Source organism: Amblyomma mixtum, chromosome 5 (assembly GCF_055824585.1).
Source record: "Amblyomma mixtum isolate Tamu chromosome 5, ASM5582458v1, whole genome shotgun sequence".
NCBI lineage: Eukaryota > Metazoa > Arthropoda > Arachnida > Ixodida > Ixodidae > Amblyomma > Amblyomma mixtum.
In genome coordinates, this window is record NC_143016.1 from 27,075,438 (window position 1) to 27,091,301 (window position 15,864).

The 15,864-nt window shown below is 45.3% G+C and overlaps 1 protein-coding gene across 10 annotated transcripts in view; it reads right to left on the minus strand.

Annotated features, from left to right (window-relative positions):
- The window catches only part of LOC149341580 (mediator of RNA polymerase II transcription subunit 12-like protein), an 81,149-nt gene that overhangs the window by 9,775 nt on the left and 55,510 nt on the right, over positions 1 to 15,864 (minus strand). For 2 of the 10 annotated variants that reach the window (XM_089543670.1, XM_089543664.1), the window contains exons 37-40: positions 12,362 to 12,642; positions 12,159 to 12,249; positions 9,457 to 9,474; positions 3,714 to 3,984 (exon numbers count right to left, since the gene is read on the minus strand). In XM_089543670.1, the coding sequence (XP_089399796.1) occupies positions 3,714 to 3,984; positions 9,457 to 9,474; positions 12,159 to 12,249; positions 12,362 to 12,642 (661 nt within the window). The remainder of the gene's footprint in view (positions 1 to 3,713; positions 3,985 to 9,456; positions 9,475 to 12,158; positions 12,250 to 12,361; positions 12,643 to 15,864) is intronic. The other 8 variants (XM_089543674.1, XM_089543669.1, XM_089543665.1 and 5 more) reach the window with 7 other exon arrangements.

The window sequence follows — 15,864 nt, forward strand, 5'->3', positions numbered from 1 at the left end:
GCATTAGATTCGAGTTCTTTCGCTTTTTTTCTTTTACATGCCTGCAAAAGTCAAACCTCGCGTTACAATCATGGTTGTGCTCATCGTCATCATAATCATCAGCCCGACTAGGCCCACTGCAGGGCAAAGGCCTCTCCCATGTCTCTCCAATTAACCTTATCCTTTGCCAGTTGCGGCCACCATATCCCCGCAAACTTCTTAATCTCATCCGCCCACCTAACTTCCTGCCGCCCCCTGCTACGCTTGCCTTCTCTTGGAATCCCCTATGTTACCCTTAAGGACCAGTCGTTATCTTGCCTTTGCATTATATGTCCTGCCCAAGCCCATTTCTTCTTCCTGATTTCGGCTAGGACGTCGTTAATCCGCGTTTGTTCCCTCACCCACTCTGCCCGCTTCCAACCTTTTAACCTGTCATTTTTCTTTTCGTAGCTCGCTGCATTGTCCTTAACTTTAGCTGAACCCTCTTCATTAGCCTCCTCAACTTAAGCTGAGCCTCTTTCTAGCATAACCTTCCCTCCATCATCCAGCATATCTCCTCTTACCCGATTCTCACCAGCTGTTTTCCCCCTTTCCATTGCACCTAAGAATTTCATTTACTTCCTCTTTCATTACCGGCGGGATGTCCCATTGCTGTGTGCTAGTCTTTCTCATTTAACGTTCTGATTGCATAGACTACTGCATAGATTTGTGTAGAACTCTTTGGCTATTTGAACTATCTTATCCATATTGCTAATAACATTTACCTCTTGCCTCTTAACGCATGCATCTGATTTTACCTATGCCTCATTTCCTCTTCATCGCTTTTAGGCTACCTTTCCTTTAGAGCATGCTCGATTCTCTCCATATTAAACTTCTTTATGTCGGCTACCTTGCGCTTATTTGTTAACTTTGATAGCTCTGCTAGTTCTATTCTGTCTGTAGGGTTAGATGCCCTCATGCTTTGGCCTTCCTTAAGACCTTTCGTCTCATGAGATAGCTTGCCAATATCCTGTAAAACCATCCTACCGGTTACTTCTACAGAACACTCCGTAACGATAGCTGTGAGATTATTGTTCATTGTTTCAACATTACAGTCGTCTTCCTCATTTAAAGCGGAATATCTGTTCTGCAGCGAAATTGTGAATTCCTCTACTTTCCTCTTACTACTAACTCATTAATAGGCTTTAGCTTCACTAGCTTCCTCCATTCCCTCTTCAATGCTAAGCTAATACGAGACCTTAACATTCTGCGGCCACAACAACGGGCCTTTCCAAGGACCTCCACATCCTCTACGATGCCGGGGTGAGCGCATAGTATTAAGTCTATTTCATATTTAGTCTCACCATTCTGTTTTCTCGTTTGCGGAAGAAGGTACTCATGATCCGTAAATTATTTCTAAATTCCGATAAAAAAAGGTACTTCTGAACAGGCAATCATAACTTACTTTCAGGAAAATCCTTACACTGCAGCACTATAGAGCTGGATGGCTTGAAAATAACATTCATTGCTACCTTCCACCCTTCTTGACACTTCGTTGTCACTAAACGCACCAATTCCACCGATCTCGATTACTAACATGGTATGTGCACAGCTGGCGAAATGTGTTCTACAAGTTGCATGCAGGTGAATAAAGCTTGAGAGGACAGACAAGAATGCCGTATGTAATAGAAATTGTGCCATGCAGCAAAGTGAAATTAAGGCAGGACACAGGAGTCACTCATGCATCAGCGAAGCAATCTCCACACAAGGCTCAAGCAGTTGTAAAGGATGTAAGACAACTGTGTTCAGCATCGCCTTTTGCACATAAAGATGGGGCTCGCTGCCCACTTAAAAAAAAAAGAAGTTTCCTGTGATAACTATCGTCAGCTTCGTTTAGACCAAATGAAATGTGTTACCTTCAAAAAACCACGACACGATAGGCAAAGAGAGAGGTTGAACCTCAGAGTGATTTATCACATGGGTGTACGAGCAAACCAGAGCAGATGTGAGGGAGTGAACAAACCTGCCGTACATTTTGATCCATCCATAATGTTACGAGCACCATGACTTCATACGCTTGTTGCACACAGCTGCAATGTATACCATTTGAAATGGCTCCACAGATCAATGTATACTAGTAATTCCTTTCAACTGAGGCCCTGCACCAAATGTACTGTATTTACTCATGTAATTTGTGCCCACGCATAATTTGCGCACTCACAGCTTTTTACACTTTTTTTTTAAACTTTTACTCGCATACTTTACGCTACCTGCTACGCAGCATACCAGCATGCACGCAGGTGCGCGTAGGGCCGGTTTGGGAAGATCGGCACGGCCACGTGCAGCTGCGCAGGGTGAGTGAGTGGTGTCAAAAAAAATAAGTCGCCAATTCATTTATAAATTGCTTCCGGCAAGGAAAGTCAATTGTGCGCCATTTACACGGCTCTCTCGCACCAGTGGTCACTTTCATGTACGAATGGCTGCGAGAGCAAACTTCTGGTAACCTCCGCAGCGCACATCATGCCAGAATCCGAAACTACCGAACCGTTAGCTATTTATTCTGTTTGCCGCTACTTGGCCGCACCGCATGTGAGGGCGCTATATTATAGTCTTGTATCTTCATTTGCCTCTGACTGCTAGTTTGCAGCTGTATTGTTCCGTGTTTATTGCTTTGAACTGTACACGTGCCGTCATGCCATCGCGCAGGGAACTACATAACATGGGTCTGGGGTGGGGGCAGGCGGGGTATGCGTTGACTTATATTTGGAGTCAACTTTTCTTTGGCCAGCAAGAGGTGCAAATTGCGGAGTCAACTCATACATGGCAACACACCGTACATATTCCAAGTTATGACCTTTGTAGAGCTTTTAAGGACGTGTTCGCGAAATCTCCGTGTACCCAATTTATGCACCCACTTTTTTGAAGCCTTAATTTTGGGAAAAAAAGTGCGCAAATTATGCAAGTAAACACGGTATATCTTCAAATAGGTCGCAAAGAGAGAATGAGAAGTCAATGCTCACCATAGGGTTTGGGCTTAGATAGTAGACTGAGTTGCCTTCCCCTAGCATGCTTTCTCATATTAGCAGCAAGTTTACATTGCGCTTCTTCTATGAGAGAATGGCGAATTAAGTTCGTGACAGTCATCGACTAAATTTGAAATGTAGAGAGGATTGGAAACTGTTGCCAGGAACATCCGCTCAATATTAAGGTTGAGGCAACACCTTCATACTAACGACAGCTAGGAACAGAAGAATGATGTAGTCAATCAAAATAAAGTTCTAGCGGGATCCCTTTCTCAGTCGTAGCACCACTGCCCTCAATGACTGCCCGGCAGTCAAGTAGAGGACTGTAGAAGTAGATGAACGATGTCTGATGCAAAGTGATGTTTGTGATTCAAGAGCAAGCTTCCAATAAATAACCAAGGCTTTGTGGCATTGGCACCAGATGGGAGGAAGCCTGACTGCAGAAAGATCATTAACATGCTAAAGTCTATGTACACTAGCCATTCAACCATGACTTTATAGAACCTTCTGGAACATGCTGTTTCACTGTCGTTATTCACAGACAGTGTAATGATGCCAGAACAGACAAACAGAGCCAACTTAATCTTTGCTCTGCATGCTCGCACCAATGGTGGCACTGCTCTCCACTCATCATTTAAGTGACTCCACCACCACTGAGTAATTCCTCTAGGTGTCTGCAATCTCACACAGTCGGCCATCTCGATCAACATGGCCCGAGGGGTGTTCATTCACCTGTTGGGAAGGTACTGTTGGGGCCCAGGGTTCTGCATGCCAGCTGCTGCCGTACCCATCATGCCCATGTTGCCAGACTGCTGAGGGGGTCCTCCCATGGTGCCCCCTGCCCCCCCAGGATTGTAGCCCTGGCCAAAGCCAGGCGGCGCGGGGCCCATCATGCCGCCACCAGGGCCAGCTGGGGCCCCGGCCGCCGCCCGGCGTTCCATCAGGGCTTGTGGAGGCGGCCCGCCGCCCCCATAGCCCCCGCCATAGCTTTGGCTCATGCCCCCTGGAAGGGGAACGCGAGCCGTCGTAGGAGAAAATCGGGGATCATCCCCCATGACACAGGGTGGGGACGACGGCACCGAGGCAGGCGGGAACAGGGGGGCAGACGAAGAGAGAAGGGAGAGAAGGGGGCACAGAGGTAAGACAATGACGCACATGACTCCTCTCCTCCCAATGAAAGCACGGATGAACAACACATGTCAAGACACATGCCCCGAGAGATGTGAACGGATTCCAACATCTTCCTTACCTTGTACTTGCACTGGCATAATGAAACACTCGCAAAAGAAGGGTGCCTTTCATGTGTATACAGCACTACCTACATTCCAGTGTGTTCGTACCCAAACTGGAAAATGCAACATTAGCTGCAGGAAGCAAGGCTGACCAATGGATGATATGGTGTTATGTGCTTCATGATAAGCACAAAAGGGTAGGGATGAGACATAGAAGAGGGGCACTCCTTACCGTGCCTATCCAAAGGAATTAATTCGATCGATGTGTGAAGGAGCCCATAGGATGTAATAACGACCGCTTTTTGATGTGTAGCACTATCCAGTGTGTTGCTAAGGAACTGTGCTCCAGTTTCAGATTTGTTTTCTTCGTCAGCTCAACGAGGGAGTATTTTTAAGCTTACCACAAAACTTCAACAGCAATCACGGCGAGCCTGGCATCCAAAGTGGCGGCCTAGTCTCACATCGATTCCACTCAGCAACGGCACTGTCCTCACAATTTTGCAGCATTGATACCTGACTTTGTAGAAGCAAGCTACAGGGATGTGTGAAAAGATGAAGCACATTCGTCTGATTTTAGTTCGGACAGTAACGACTGCTCCACCCAGTCTGGAAAGTCAACAGGTGTCCATCCATAGTTTTCATTTTCTCCATTGCAGAGGAGATTTGCTGCTTTTCGAGCCTATCTGAAGGTACTTGACAGGTTCTGAATGAATCCTTGTCACCAGCAGCAAAGCGGATTGAGTTTTCTCCAAGAAAGCCTAGGATCGACCTTAGCATTGCACTGTGGAGTAGACCAAAGTGCTTTGCGCGACCTTGCTTTTCTTTTTTTTTTTCACCTGATTGTAACGTTTAGCACGAAAGGGTCTGTAACTATAAATACTCCTTTCTGACATGGTTGCCCATAAAGCATATAATTTTTTTTATTTGTTTAGTTTCTGACTGCATATATAATTTTCAGGAATTTTTATACGAGTCACTTGAATTAGCCCAATCAAAAATTACTTTCTACATAAGCAATATGTATCTTGTTCCTTTCATGCATTAAAAATAGGACCCTATTAGCCACACTCTCACATGTTGGAATAAAGCCAAATTTTTTTATTCATGGCTGAATAAATTTCTCACGCACATTACCATGAGACTGCCTATTTTCTAGCGGTAAGGAGTGAGTTAATCAGTTACTGTCACACACTACAAAATCTAGGCAGCCTGAAGTCACACCTAGGATAGGAATTTTTCCGTGCTATTTGGTAGCATGCAGCAGAATTGGAGGTGCGCATCAAATGGCCGAAGTGGCGCACCCTCTCTGTCTTTGTATTGTTGAGCAATAATTCTTATTCCAAAGTTCCCTCACTCTGTACAGGCATGTATGCATAGAGAAAAAACACAGCATGTCAGCAGTGGGAACTGAACTCACCAGTGGCATGTTTATTTTCTTTGTAAAATTATCCCACATCAAAGTGATTACTGCATACTGCTGCGTACATGTCGAAAATTTGTTTGTTTTGGGGGGGGGGGGGGATAAAAATGACCATTAAAAACTGGGGGGTTGACCTGAACTCAGAGGTGATCTATTTGCGGAGTTAGTTTAAAGTAGCTTCGAATGAGCCGTGGGTAGTATGCACCCCGTGCCGGTGCCGTTCCCATCAATGCATGTAGCTACATGCATATAAAAAGCAAAGAAAAACGTAAGCCAGCCAGCTGTGCCAATGAAAATTTGAAATGCGCGCCATCCACCCGGCTCACTCGTGCTGACGGTCACTTTCCCAGTCGACAGGTAAACATCATGCGAGCCCTTAGGCAAGAGCAAGCTCTCCGTAACATATTGCGCCGGAATCTACAACTACAGGGCCATTCGGCAGTTCAGTTTAACGCCTGCCAGGCTAGTTAGCCAGGCTGCAAGTGAGTGTGGAAGGCAAGAAGAGGGGCCAACTGGACACTGCTGATCTCTGCTGGCCTCGAAATTGCATTGTTACCCGCCTGTTGCCTTTATCTGCATGAACGCCGTGATGCCATTTCACTTGAAACAATGCAATGTGCTATAGGCACACATCTTCCACCTCTGGCTAGACAGGGCTAGCGGGAACAGTGACTTATAATTTGAGTCGATGGTACATTTTTTTTAATAATGAGGGGTGCGAGCTAGGGACTGACTGATATGCGGCAGTATATAGTGTTCAATAAGTTGTCTTTATTAAGAAAATGACATTAATGTGCATTCCCGTATGCTTTCCTTGGCTTCAAAGACTGTTGGCCTCTCTCATACTTACAGTACCAAGCTCCTCACTTCCTTTATTCCTCTTTGCTTTCATGAAGTTTAAAGGTTCCCACTAACAAAGAAAGTTCATAAAAACATTATGAAATAATACAAGTGTAACTACATGTGCGGCTGCCACGAAAAGGAGAGAGGCCAGACTTTAAAGACTGAAGCTCGCACGAAGTTTCCTATGCCCAGCACAGTGTCCACTTCTGCAAAAGCTAAAGCACTAGTAAGCATAGCAACACCTTTTCTAGATCTCATCCCTTTTTTGCACACAGTACCTCTTGCACGCACAGCACTGCAGTTTAGGCAGCTTTCAAAAACAGCCTTGCTTCCCAAACACAGCCACCCCAACGTTGGTGGCTTTGGTGTTGTTGGGTTTTGGTGTTGTTTACAACACCAAAACCCCCAGCTACCAGCGAAATGTACAGATTATCGAGTCTTTAACGCCTGGTGTGATGACACTGGTTCGTAGTGACCTACGGAACGAAACCAGCAACAGAGCGCAAACTAACTGTCAGAAAATATGTTTCTGGCACAGTACGGATGACGGTAGACTCATGTGAAAACAGCACCCCTCCCACACACAAAACACAGAAACAAAAGTCGCATTTAGTGTCTTGTCCTGACCAAACTGCTAACAGAGACATTTTTAACAGACAAGAAGAGGACAGCACAGTGCCAACCACACTTCAGAACACACTTTAGATCCCTGAAAAGTGCTACTCGCTAAACACCACAGCCAAATGACCAGCATTATGCTTGGCTGCACTGCCTCACGATTCTCACTCTTATCCAAGTGCAAAAAGGTGAACGCTCCCCCCACCCCGCACACAAAAAAAAGCACAATAACCCTTCAAAACCATGCAGGAGGTGGTTAAAACATCAAGCAGGACTTGAGTCCCCACCAACTAAGGATGCGTCAAAATTAACTCTAAGGGAGTCCAGCTTAACTTACCATGAACCAACTATTACGCTTCATTACAGTTAGCCCAACCAAAGTAGACTCGCTTGGCTGGCCACAGTATTTGTTAGCTATGATGGAATGTGCATGAAAAGTGGCACACTGATCACCACTGATGTGTGACAACAAGATGGCAATTATGCGGAAAACTGCGTGTACATACCTCCAGCCAGCCAGTGCGTTTCAGTACCTCCACAACCAATTTCATGCAATTCCATGAAAACAAATTAGCAGCCAATTTTGAAATAAATTAAATATGCCCAGATCAACCCCAACATTACTTGGTAAAATCTCATATTGAACCTGGACAAATGAAACGACAAACTCATTGCCCCCACAATTTCATTTCTGTCAGAAACATTCCAGGCCGCAATAGCGTATGTGAAAGTGCATTGCACTGGTTATAGCTTAACATACTAATCCGAATAGTGCACAATAATATCAATGCTTGACCTAAAATGTCAATTCAATTTAAGGTGCAGTCATATACGATTGCGGCAGACTTGCTCCTATTGCAACAAATAAGTAAGCAACCAAAAAATGATTTTAGGACACAAAACTAGTGTAAAAATTCTCGAATAGCAAATCTACTCAACACACGGCAAAAATCCGCAGATTTTGTTTCAGGCCATGCGTGCAGTGATGAAAGAAATGTCAAGAAAATGTGAATAAGGCAAGCTAGTATTGACTGCAACTACAGTAGAACCTCATTAATTCGAAGTCCGCCGGACCGCGAAAAATCATCGAATTAACCGGGTTTTCGAATTATCAAAAATCGACGAAAAATGAGAAATAAACGTACGAAACATGACTGCATCAACACTGCACCTTTATTTTGCCTGAAAAACGGTCACTTGAAGTAGTCATCGATGCGCGACTGCTTGGCGCGGTAGTTAGAGGCGCGTATATACTCCGACGCTCGCGGTGCGCGGGCGAGAGCCGGTTGTGGTCGGATACGTCAGATCGGCGACGCTACGCCAGGCGCTCCGACGCGACTACTACTTGTGGCCACGGGAGGGGAGGGGGGGGGGGGAGGGGGAGGGGAGGGGAGTACGCTCGCTCTTCTGCCACCCTTTGATTGGGGACACTGCTTGGAGCGGAGCTCCGACGCAAGCGCAGAACGTTCTTCGTTCGACACGCCGCCTGGGAGAGGAGGCGAGTGGCGAAGGGGGTAGAGGGGAGGAGTGGCGCGGGAGGCGTGCACAGTGCATTCTGGGTGGGCGGCTGCGGTCAGAGTGCGCCGAAGCCGCCGGACACATCCGCGGCCATCGCCGTGCCGCGCGCGCGCTACGTCGGAGTATAAACACGCCTGAACACAGAACACGTTTGATCGCAGCACCGAACAATCAAAACACTACGAGCAGCGCCTGCCACGAGCTAGGAAACGGAAACGGAGCCAGAAACACCGGAAACACCGGAAACGGAGCCAGAAAAATTGTGACCTAGTGGCACCTGGTTGTTGCTTTGTCAACTAAAGCTACCCTCCGAGACTAGTAGTCGACTGCGCAGATCGCTGAGGCACAACAAACCACCGGAAACCGAAAATTGATTTACAGTGCCGCCTGGCTGCCACTCCGGCAACTGAACTATACTGGCCTCAGAGACTGGCAACGCATTTTTCTTACCGCGAAACACGGAGGCCACGGTTTAAACCTACGTATTATCCGGATAGGGGCGCGCTGGCTGTTCAAATTATCCGGCAAATTTTGCATGGAAACTGTTGGGACCGCCAAAAACCTTCGAATTAGGCGGGATTTCGAATAAACCGAGGTCGAATTAACGAGGTTTTACTGTATTTGTCTACATGTGCAGGCTAGGGTGCCTGCCCTTATAAAATTAGGTGCAGTAAGTTTGTTATGACCAATTTTTGTTAACCTGAACTGCAGCCTTACTACTCTCTGACCACACTTATATAATAGAAACAAACATTACACGTCAGGCATGTGCACTCCTTAATAAAAATTGTGCAAATTTTTATCATCAAAGCAAAAAAAAAAGGGACTCTTGGTTCATGCTCACCCACAGCTCGAAAATAATCTGAAAAGAACCAAAGGATTACATAGCTCAGCATGCAAGCATGAAGCAAACCACCTTTTTTATACCTCTCACATACTATAACCAGAACCGGATGTCTAACAGACTTCATTGATCTAAAATTAATTTTTTAAAAAAAAAGGGGGTTAACGATGCAAGAACAACTTCTGTATAAGAAAGCTAATTTTTTAGAAGTCAAAGAATAAACAAAACCGAATAAAACTATACTTCAAGAGAAAATTGAGATAGAACGGGCTCGTTTTTGCAGGGCTAGCTCACAGGTATCAATAAGCAAATCCTCAGTTCTTGCTAATACAGAAATTGACCAATTTTTCGGACTCCAATAATTCAGACTTCTGCAACATTTCAGACTTTCATGAGGTACCATCATGTATCAGGCCAGAATGAAACACGAACTGAGATTATAAAACAAACCACAATATTTTGCCTTTCTACTTTCAGCTATAGCATGTGATTAGCGTGGTTCACGTTCATATGCAATAGAACTAGCGACGGATATATTAAAAAACCGGTTGCAAAGGAACGCCTTATTGCGCAGCAGAAAAATACTGCGTATACGAGTTCACTTTTAATTCGGCCTGATAGCACCTCACAGAAACATGGCACAATCATGATCAACATTTTGGACCCTGTATATGGCCCTAGTGAAGTGTGGCCCTCACTTCTAATTCACACAAACTGCTGGCTGCACGCAAACAGCTGTGCTAGAGAGTTGAACTACCACCAGACACAGCGATAATGCTCTCAGGTAACTCAGCATTGCAAAGAACACCTCCTCAAGAGTACAGTCGGCTCATGATAATTCAAGCTCACACCTTGCATTTTCAATTAAGTCAAACAAATTTTAATTTTTTTGCTTGCCTACTAGCTTTGAATTTGCCTGATACAAGTGGCATACTTGCCTATTCAAATCTGTACACTTTTCCACAAAAATGGCTCTGCCAGGAAGAGAATAAAGAATAAACTAAGAAAAACTGAACGCACTTCTGCAGCCACCCATCTAGAAACCACTGGATAAATTCCATGGAGCACTGGAAGCACTTCTTGAGCTCAATGAATAAATCTGCCTCGCAAACTGCTTCTTGATGTTTTGTGCACCAGATTTTCTTGAAGAGACGGCAGCTGAAAAATATGCCTTTCCATACTTTGGTCACTCAAGGCAAAAAATGCCGCTGGCCCTGTGATGGGCCTGCATAAGGCCCCCAATAATTTCAACAGAATAATCAAGCAACAAATTGTAGTGGCTACAGAACAGACTACAAAAATATAACAAAGAAGAGAAAAAGTGAACAAAGTAAACAATCCTACAACAGTTTCAATGGCGCCAATACTGAGCTAAGGTGCTAATAAGGGTGCAAATTCAAGTTGCCAGCAACTTTGCATGAAAAAAATTAATACCGTATTTACCCGAATGTAACGCGGCCACAACTGTAATGTGAGGGTTAACTTGGCGAGCACAGCAGCACGGAACAGGGAAAAAAAAATGATTGTGACGGCGAGGGTCAACTTCATCGGTGCTTAAGGGGAAAAAAATGAAAGATCAGGAATGTAACATAAGGAACGATGCAGCAGTATACAGAAAGTTGAGTAGAAGTTTGCGAACAAAAGTACCTCAACAAATGGCTCTTTCCGTTTCAAGAGAGCTACACAAAAGATCGTCAAATAAGAGTGATACGTAGATAAAAGTAAGGAGTCCCGCAGCGCCATCATCGCGTGGACCATGCCCTTTAGATGCCTCATTGTAAAGACTAAACTTCTTCTAGTCGCAGAACCGAACGGCGAGCCATGCTTCCCGAAAGTCAGCGGCCATTCTCGACAACATTTAAATGAGTCATCGTTTTGCGCACAGCCATCGAATAATTGCGCGAGTTAAATGACGCCTAAAAGTGTGCTAGATAGCGATACCAAGGGAAATAGCTAGAGTGCCTTTTCGCTTACAATAATAATGCCAAGCTTTCCATGCACATAAAGTGGACTGCTGCCATTTAGCATGCGGCCGCGGTGGCGCTGTGAACATTGAGCGCATCTGCTGAACTTTCAGAGAACAAAACGAAGGCCTTTACGATGCTTTGTCCAATGCTTTGAAGCCATGTTTGATACTCCAAGTGCACTGTCTCAAGCAAGCAGTTTCTGACTGTTCGCCTGCTGCTCCTAAACGTGGGGATTGCCATTTGTGGCTCGGAGCTTCTGTTGGTCGACCAATGCAGCACTCTTAACTTTTTTTTTTTTTTCGTTTCTCGAAGTTGGGGGCTGACCTGCACGACGCATAAACCAACAATATGCGAGTAAACACGGCATAGTGTTGTTTTGTCTGTGTGTAATATTGAATATTGAATTTTAACGTGAATATACCATGATAATGCGAGGAGTGATTTTTCACTTAAATTTTCGGTAAAAAAAACTCGCGTTACGTTCGAGTAAATACGGTAGTCAACACCTCTGTTTTTGTGCGATATAGTTGTGGTGTCGCTTTTGATCATCTGAATAATAGTTCTGTCTTCCCAAACATCCAATGAATCTCCCACAAGTAAACTAAGAACCCCGTGATCCCAGAAAGCTTGAATTAACATAAGCCGGCTGTAATCAACATCAGTCACCAAGAAACATGAAAGGGAAGATTAGAACATGAACAAGGGCAATACCAAGAGGAGCCTCGGGTGACCCACCTGGTGGAGGCAAATGGTGCATGCCAGCAGTCTGCGCCTGCGCGCCCTGCTGCATGCCAGGGTGGAACATGCCTTGTTGGCCCACTTGCTGCTGCACACACACACATACAAACAGGTGGCGATGGCACCAGTTTCTTTCCCACGTCTGTCCTGTCATGCCACAGAACTAAAGAAGAGAAATGATGCAGTGCTGGGCAACTCACGGGTGCCATGCCCTGTGGGCGCATCTGCTGCTGGCGCATCATCATCTGGTGGCGCTGCTGCTGCTGCTTCTGCAGCATGTCCATGCTGGGTGCGTAGGGAGGTGCGCCGGAGCCACTGGGCCCACCTACGGGGCCCGGCATGGTTGGCGGAGGACCCTGGGGCCCTTGTGGCGCCCCCTGGGGTGGGCCACCAAGAAACTGTGCAGACGGGTGCCGCGCCCGCAGCATGGAGCTGAGGGCGGCCTTGGACTGGGAGAGCTGCCGCTCGAAGCGGGGACCTCCTGGTGGGGCACCGACAGGGACAAGTGGGACAGGGCAGGGGTGGGGACAGGGCAGGGACACAGGAACATTGGAGGAGCGAAATTAAGGAGAGTAGCAGGAAGAGTGGTGCGCAATGAATACAGAGAGTGCAAAAGAATTGGGTGCATGCGGGAAGACGGCATTAAGCACGATGGTGGCATTGTCGGCCGCATCCAAGACAGACACATGCAGCGTGATGCAAGAATGAACAAACGGCACGGTGCAAGTGTAGAAGCGCCAGGAGCATAGGCAAGGTGGCAGGACAAGCCGCATAAGTGTGAATGCAAGTGAAACAGAATATTATAATAACCACATGCCAGGAAAGGACCGTTAAAGGATGCAGAGGAAGCACAATAGCAGAGACAGGATTTCCATACACGAGTAAGACCCAATAATAAAATAAGGAAACCAATGCACGAAACACGCAACAGCCACAACATCGACATGCAAGCACCACGGCCAAAGCCAGGGCCAGGAGAGGCGCACCCAAGAAAAACAAAAATAAATAACAAAGTGATGTAATTGTAAAAATAAAAATGTTAGGAAAGCAGAATGCCCATATTGTGTGGAGCACCAGTAGATGTGAGATAAAGTATTGCGAAAAAAGTAAATAAAAAAGTTGAGAAGGGGCAAAGACAGAAAAGAACAGTTGAAAATGTGTGGGGCCAGATAGGAGAGGACAAACAAAAAGGAAATTGTAATTTAGTCAATTTAAATTAATGAAACAATGCGTTAAGAACACACACGTCGTAAAGGAGAACCGTAAAACACAAAAAATTCACAAATTTTCGCACAGAGATTTTCGAGAAAAGGTAGAAATAATTGTAGGCAGATTTTGTAGGTATGTTAACAAACAAAAGAGGAGCAAAGCGGAGACAGATGCACAATGTTGGAAACAAGTGCACGGACCAGGCAGGAGGTGGGCAAGCAGAAAAGGAGGATATCAGGAGGGGTTGGTGGGTGGAAAGCGGGGCTATTGTCAATATTTGACACAGCCAATACTGAAAGCATGCACGCACAGCTGTTCTCTACTGAGTTTCCAAATGGCCAGGGCATGAGCACTGCTTGTGGAAGCCCAGCTGGAGAATGCGACCGCGGCTCTGCAGCTCTCTTTAATGTCAGTCACATTCTCTGCTGCACAAAAATGTTGCCAGTGCCACGTTTCACCATAAAAGTATCTATATGTGACACTGAGCTGCTTAGAGGTGCTAGTTTTTAGAAGCTGAGACAGGGGCCTCTCACCTTCACTTCAACCAACAGGGTGCCAAGTAAAAGCATTTCACCCAGTTGCAAGTGTAGCACCCATCCCGTCTTTGCTTTTTCTGTGTGCTGTTTCAATGACATTATATACTACATGACAGAAGCCAACAGCCACAGAAACCAAGGGGCACAGGGGATTTTTTTTTGTTAATAATTTATTTATTTTGTGGTGTTGATCAATTTAGAATATTAGTGAATATGTTATCGTTTTAAAGGTAATTGATTAGAAAAGCAGAAGAAAAAACAACCACATGCCGCCGGTGGGATCCGAACCCACGACCTCCGAATTACGCATCCGGTGCTCTACCTCTGAGCTACACGTCGTAAAGGAGAACTCGGGACGTTCTACGTCCGCCGCTTATGAACGTGGGTGGCGCTGGTGAACACTCTCAAGGTTAGGTTACTTGTAAACATAAATACCCCCGAAAGCAGAAGATTTGACAGCCGTCGCCGTAGCTCAGAGGTAGAGCACCGGACGCGTAATTCGGAGGTCGTGGGTTCGGATCCCACCGGCGGCATGTGGTTGTTTTTTCTTCTGCTTTTCTAATCAATTACCTCTAAAACGATAACATATTCACTAATATTCTAAATTGATGAGCACCACAAAATAAATAAATTATTAAAAAAAAAAATCCCCTGTACCCCTTGGTTTCTGTGGCTGTTGGCTTCTGTCATATTTATAACGAGCCCCTCATTCCCCTTCCCTTATATACTACAGTTCTCTAAAGCATGCTTGCTAAATATACCACAGTGCTTACATGTAACTCATCTAATACCTTGCATTAAAGAGAAGCTGCATTTATGTGAATACGCTTTCTTGTGTTTATTCACCAAATCAATCTTCTATTCCAGCGCAGGAAACTGCCCCGTAATCCTGCAGCAGAGACATGTTATAGCAGAGATGCTGTGTTATAACAGAAAATGTCAGCCATCAGGAGGTAAGCAGACACGTCTGCTTTGATCCCCCTTTGATATAGCCCTGCTTCATTTTAAGAACTTGCAACCGGCAAATAAGTGCTCCCTGTCAAGCCTGTCTGCTACACAACAACCCAGTGCAGTTGAAAAGTTTTGAGTTCAAATGTATGCACAGTAACCTGGCAGAGCTAACTGAACTCAAACATAGTTAAAAACGCACTACAAAAAATTCCAGAGATGCAGAAACTTAAAAAGAAATGATCAAAGAATATTTCCACAAAACACATTCCTGGCTCTGTTCACCTCAGATTCATGTCTGCTTTCGGAATGCATGCAATCAACAATGCTGATGGCTACGCGGTGGAAAAATACATGTAAAGCAATTTTACAAAGAACTACTGTTCCACAAATGGTGCAGGTCATTTCAACAGCTCAATAGCTTGAACATTTCTACTAACTACTTGCATGAGCTTGCTTGCCGATTCCATAAAGCATACCTTCTGCATGACAGCCAGGACTGCAACTACAGAAATTTAGTAATGTATTCTGCAAGAGTAAGAATTCATTCCAGTTATACTTTCTGTGTTCGCGTTTCAAAGACGAACAATCCACCCCACTGTAGACAACAGCACCTCTTCACTAGCTTCTTTAATTCCCAGCACCACATTCACGTGATAGTAGTGTCACTGCACTAAAACAAGCCCTTTCCCTCCCAAGTCTCCAATCACGTCGCATCATATCACGCCTATGCCTCCTCCATTCCTTTTTCTAGCGCCCTATTAACAGGCATCCTTTGCTACAGCCGCCACCAAGAATATCCCCTCGCCTAAACCACAGTCAACCCATAGCTCCCATGAAAGGCCGCACGTCAGCAATGAATGATTCATTCTTTCCAGATGCAATAGCCCGATGGAATGCCCTGCCTGATAGTATTGCTTCTTGCTCAGATCGAGCAATTTTCCGCACTAAATTAGCGAGTCATCTGTGTCTCACGTGATGTATTCGGCTTTACCAAATAATCTGATCCT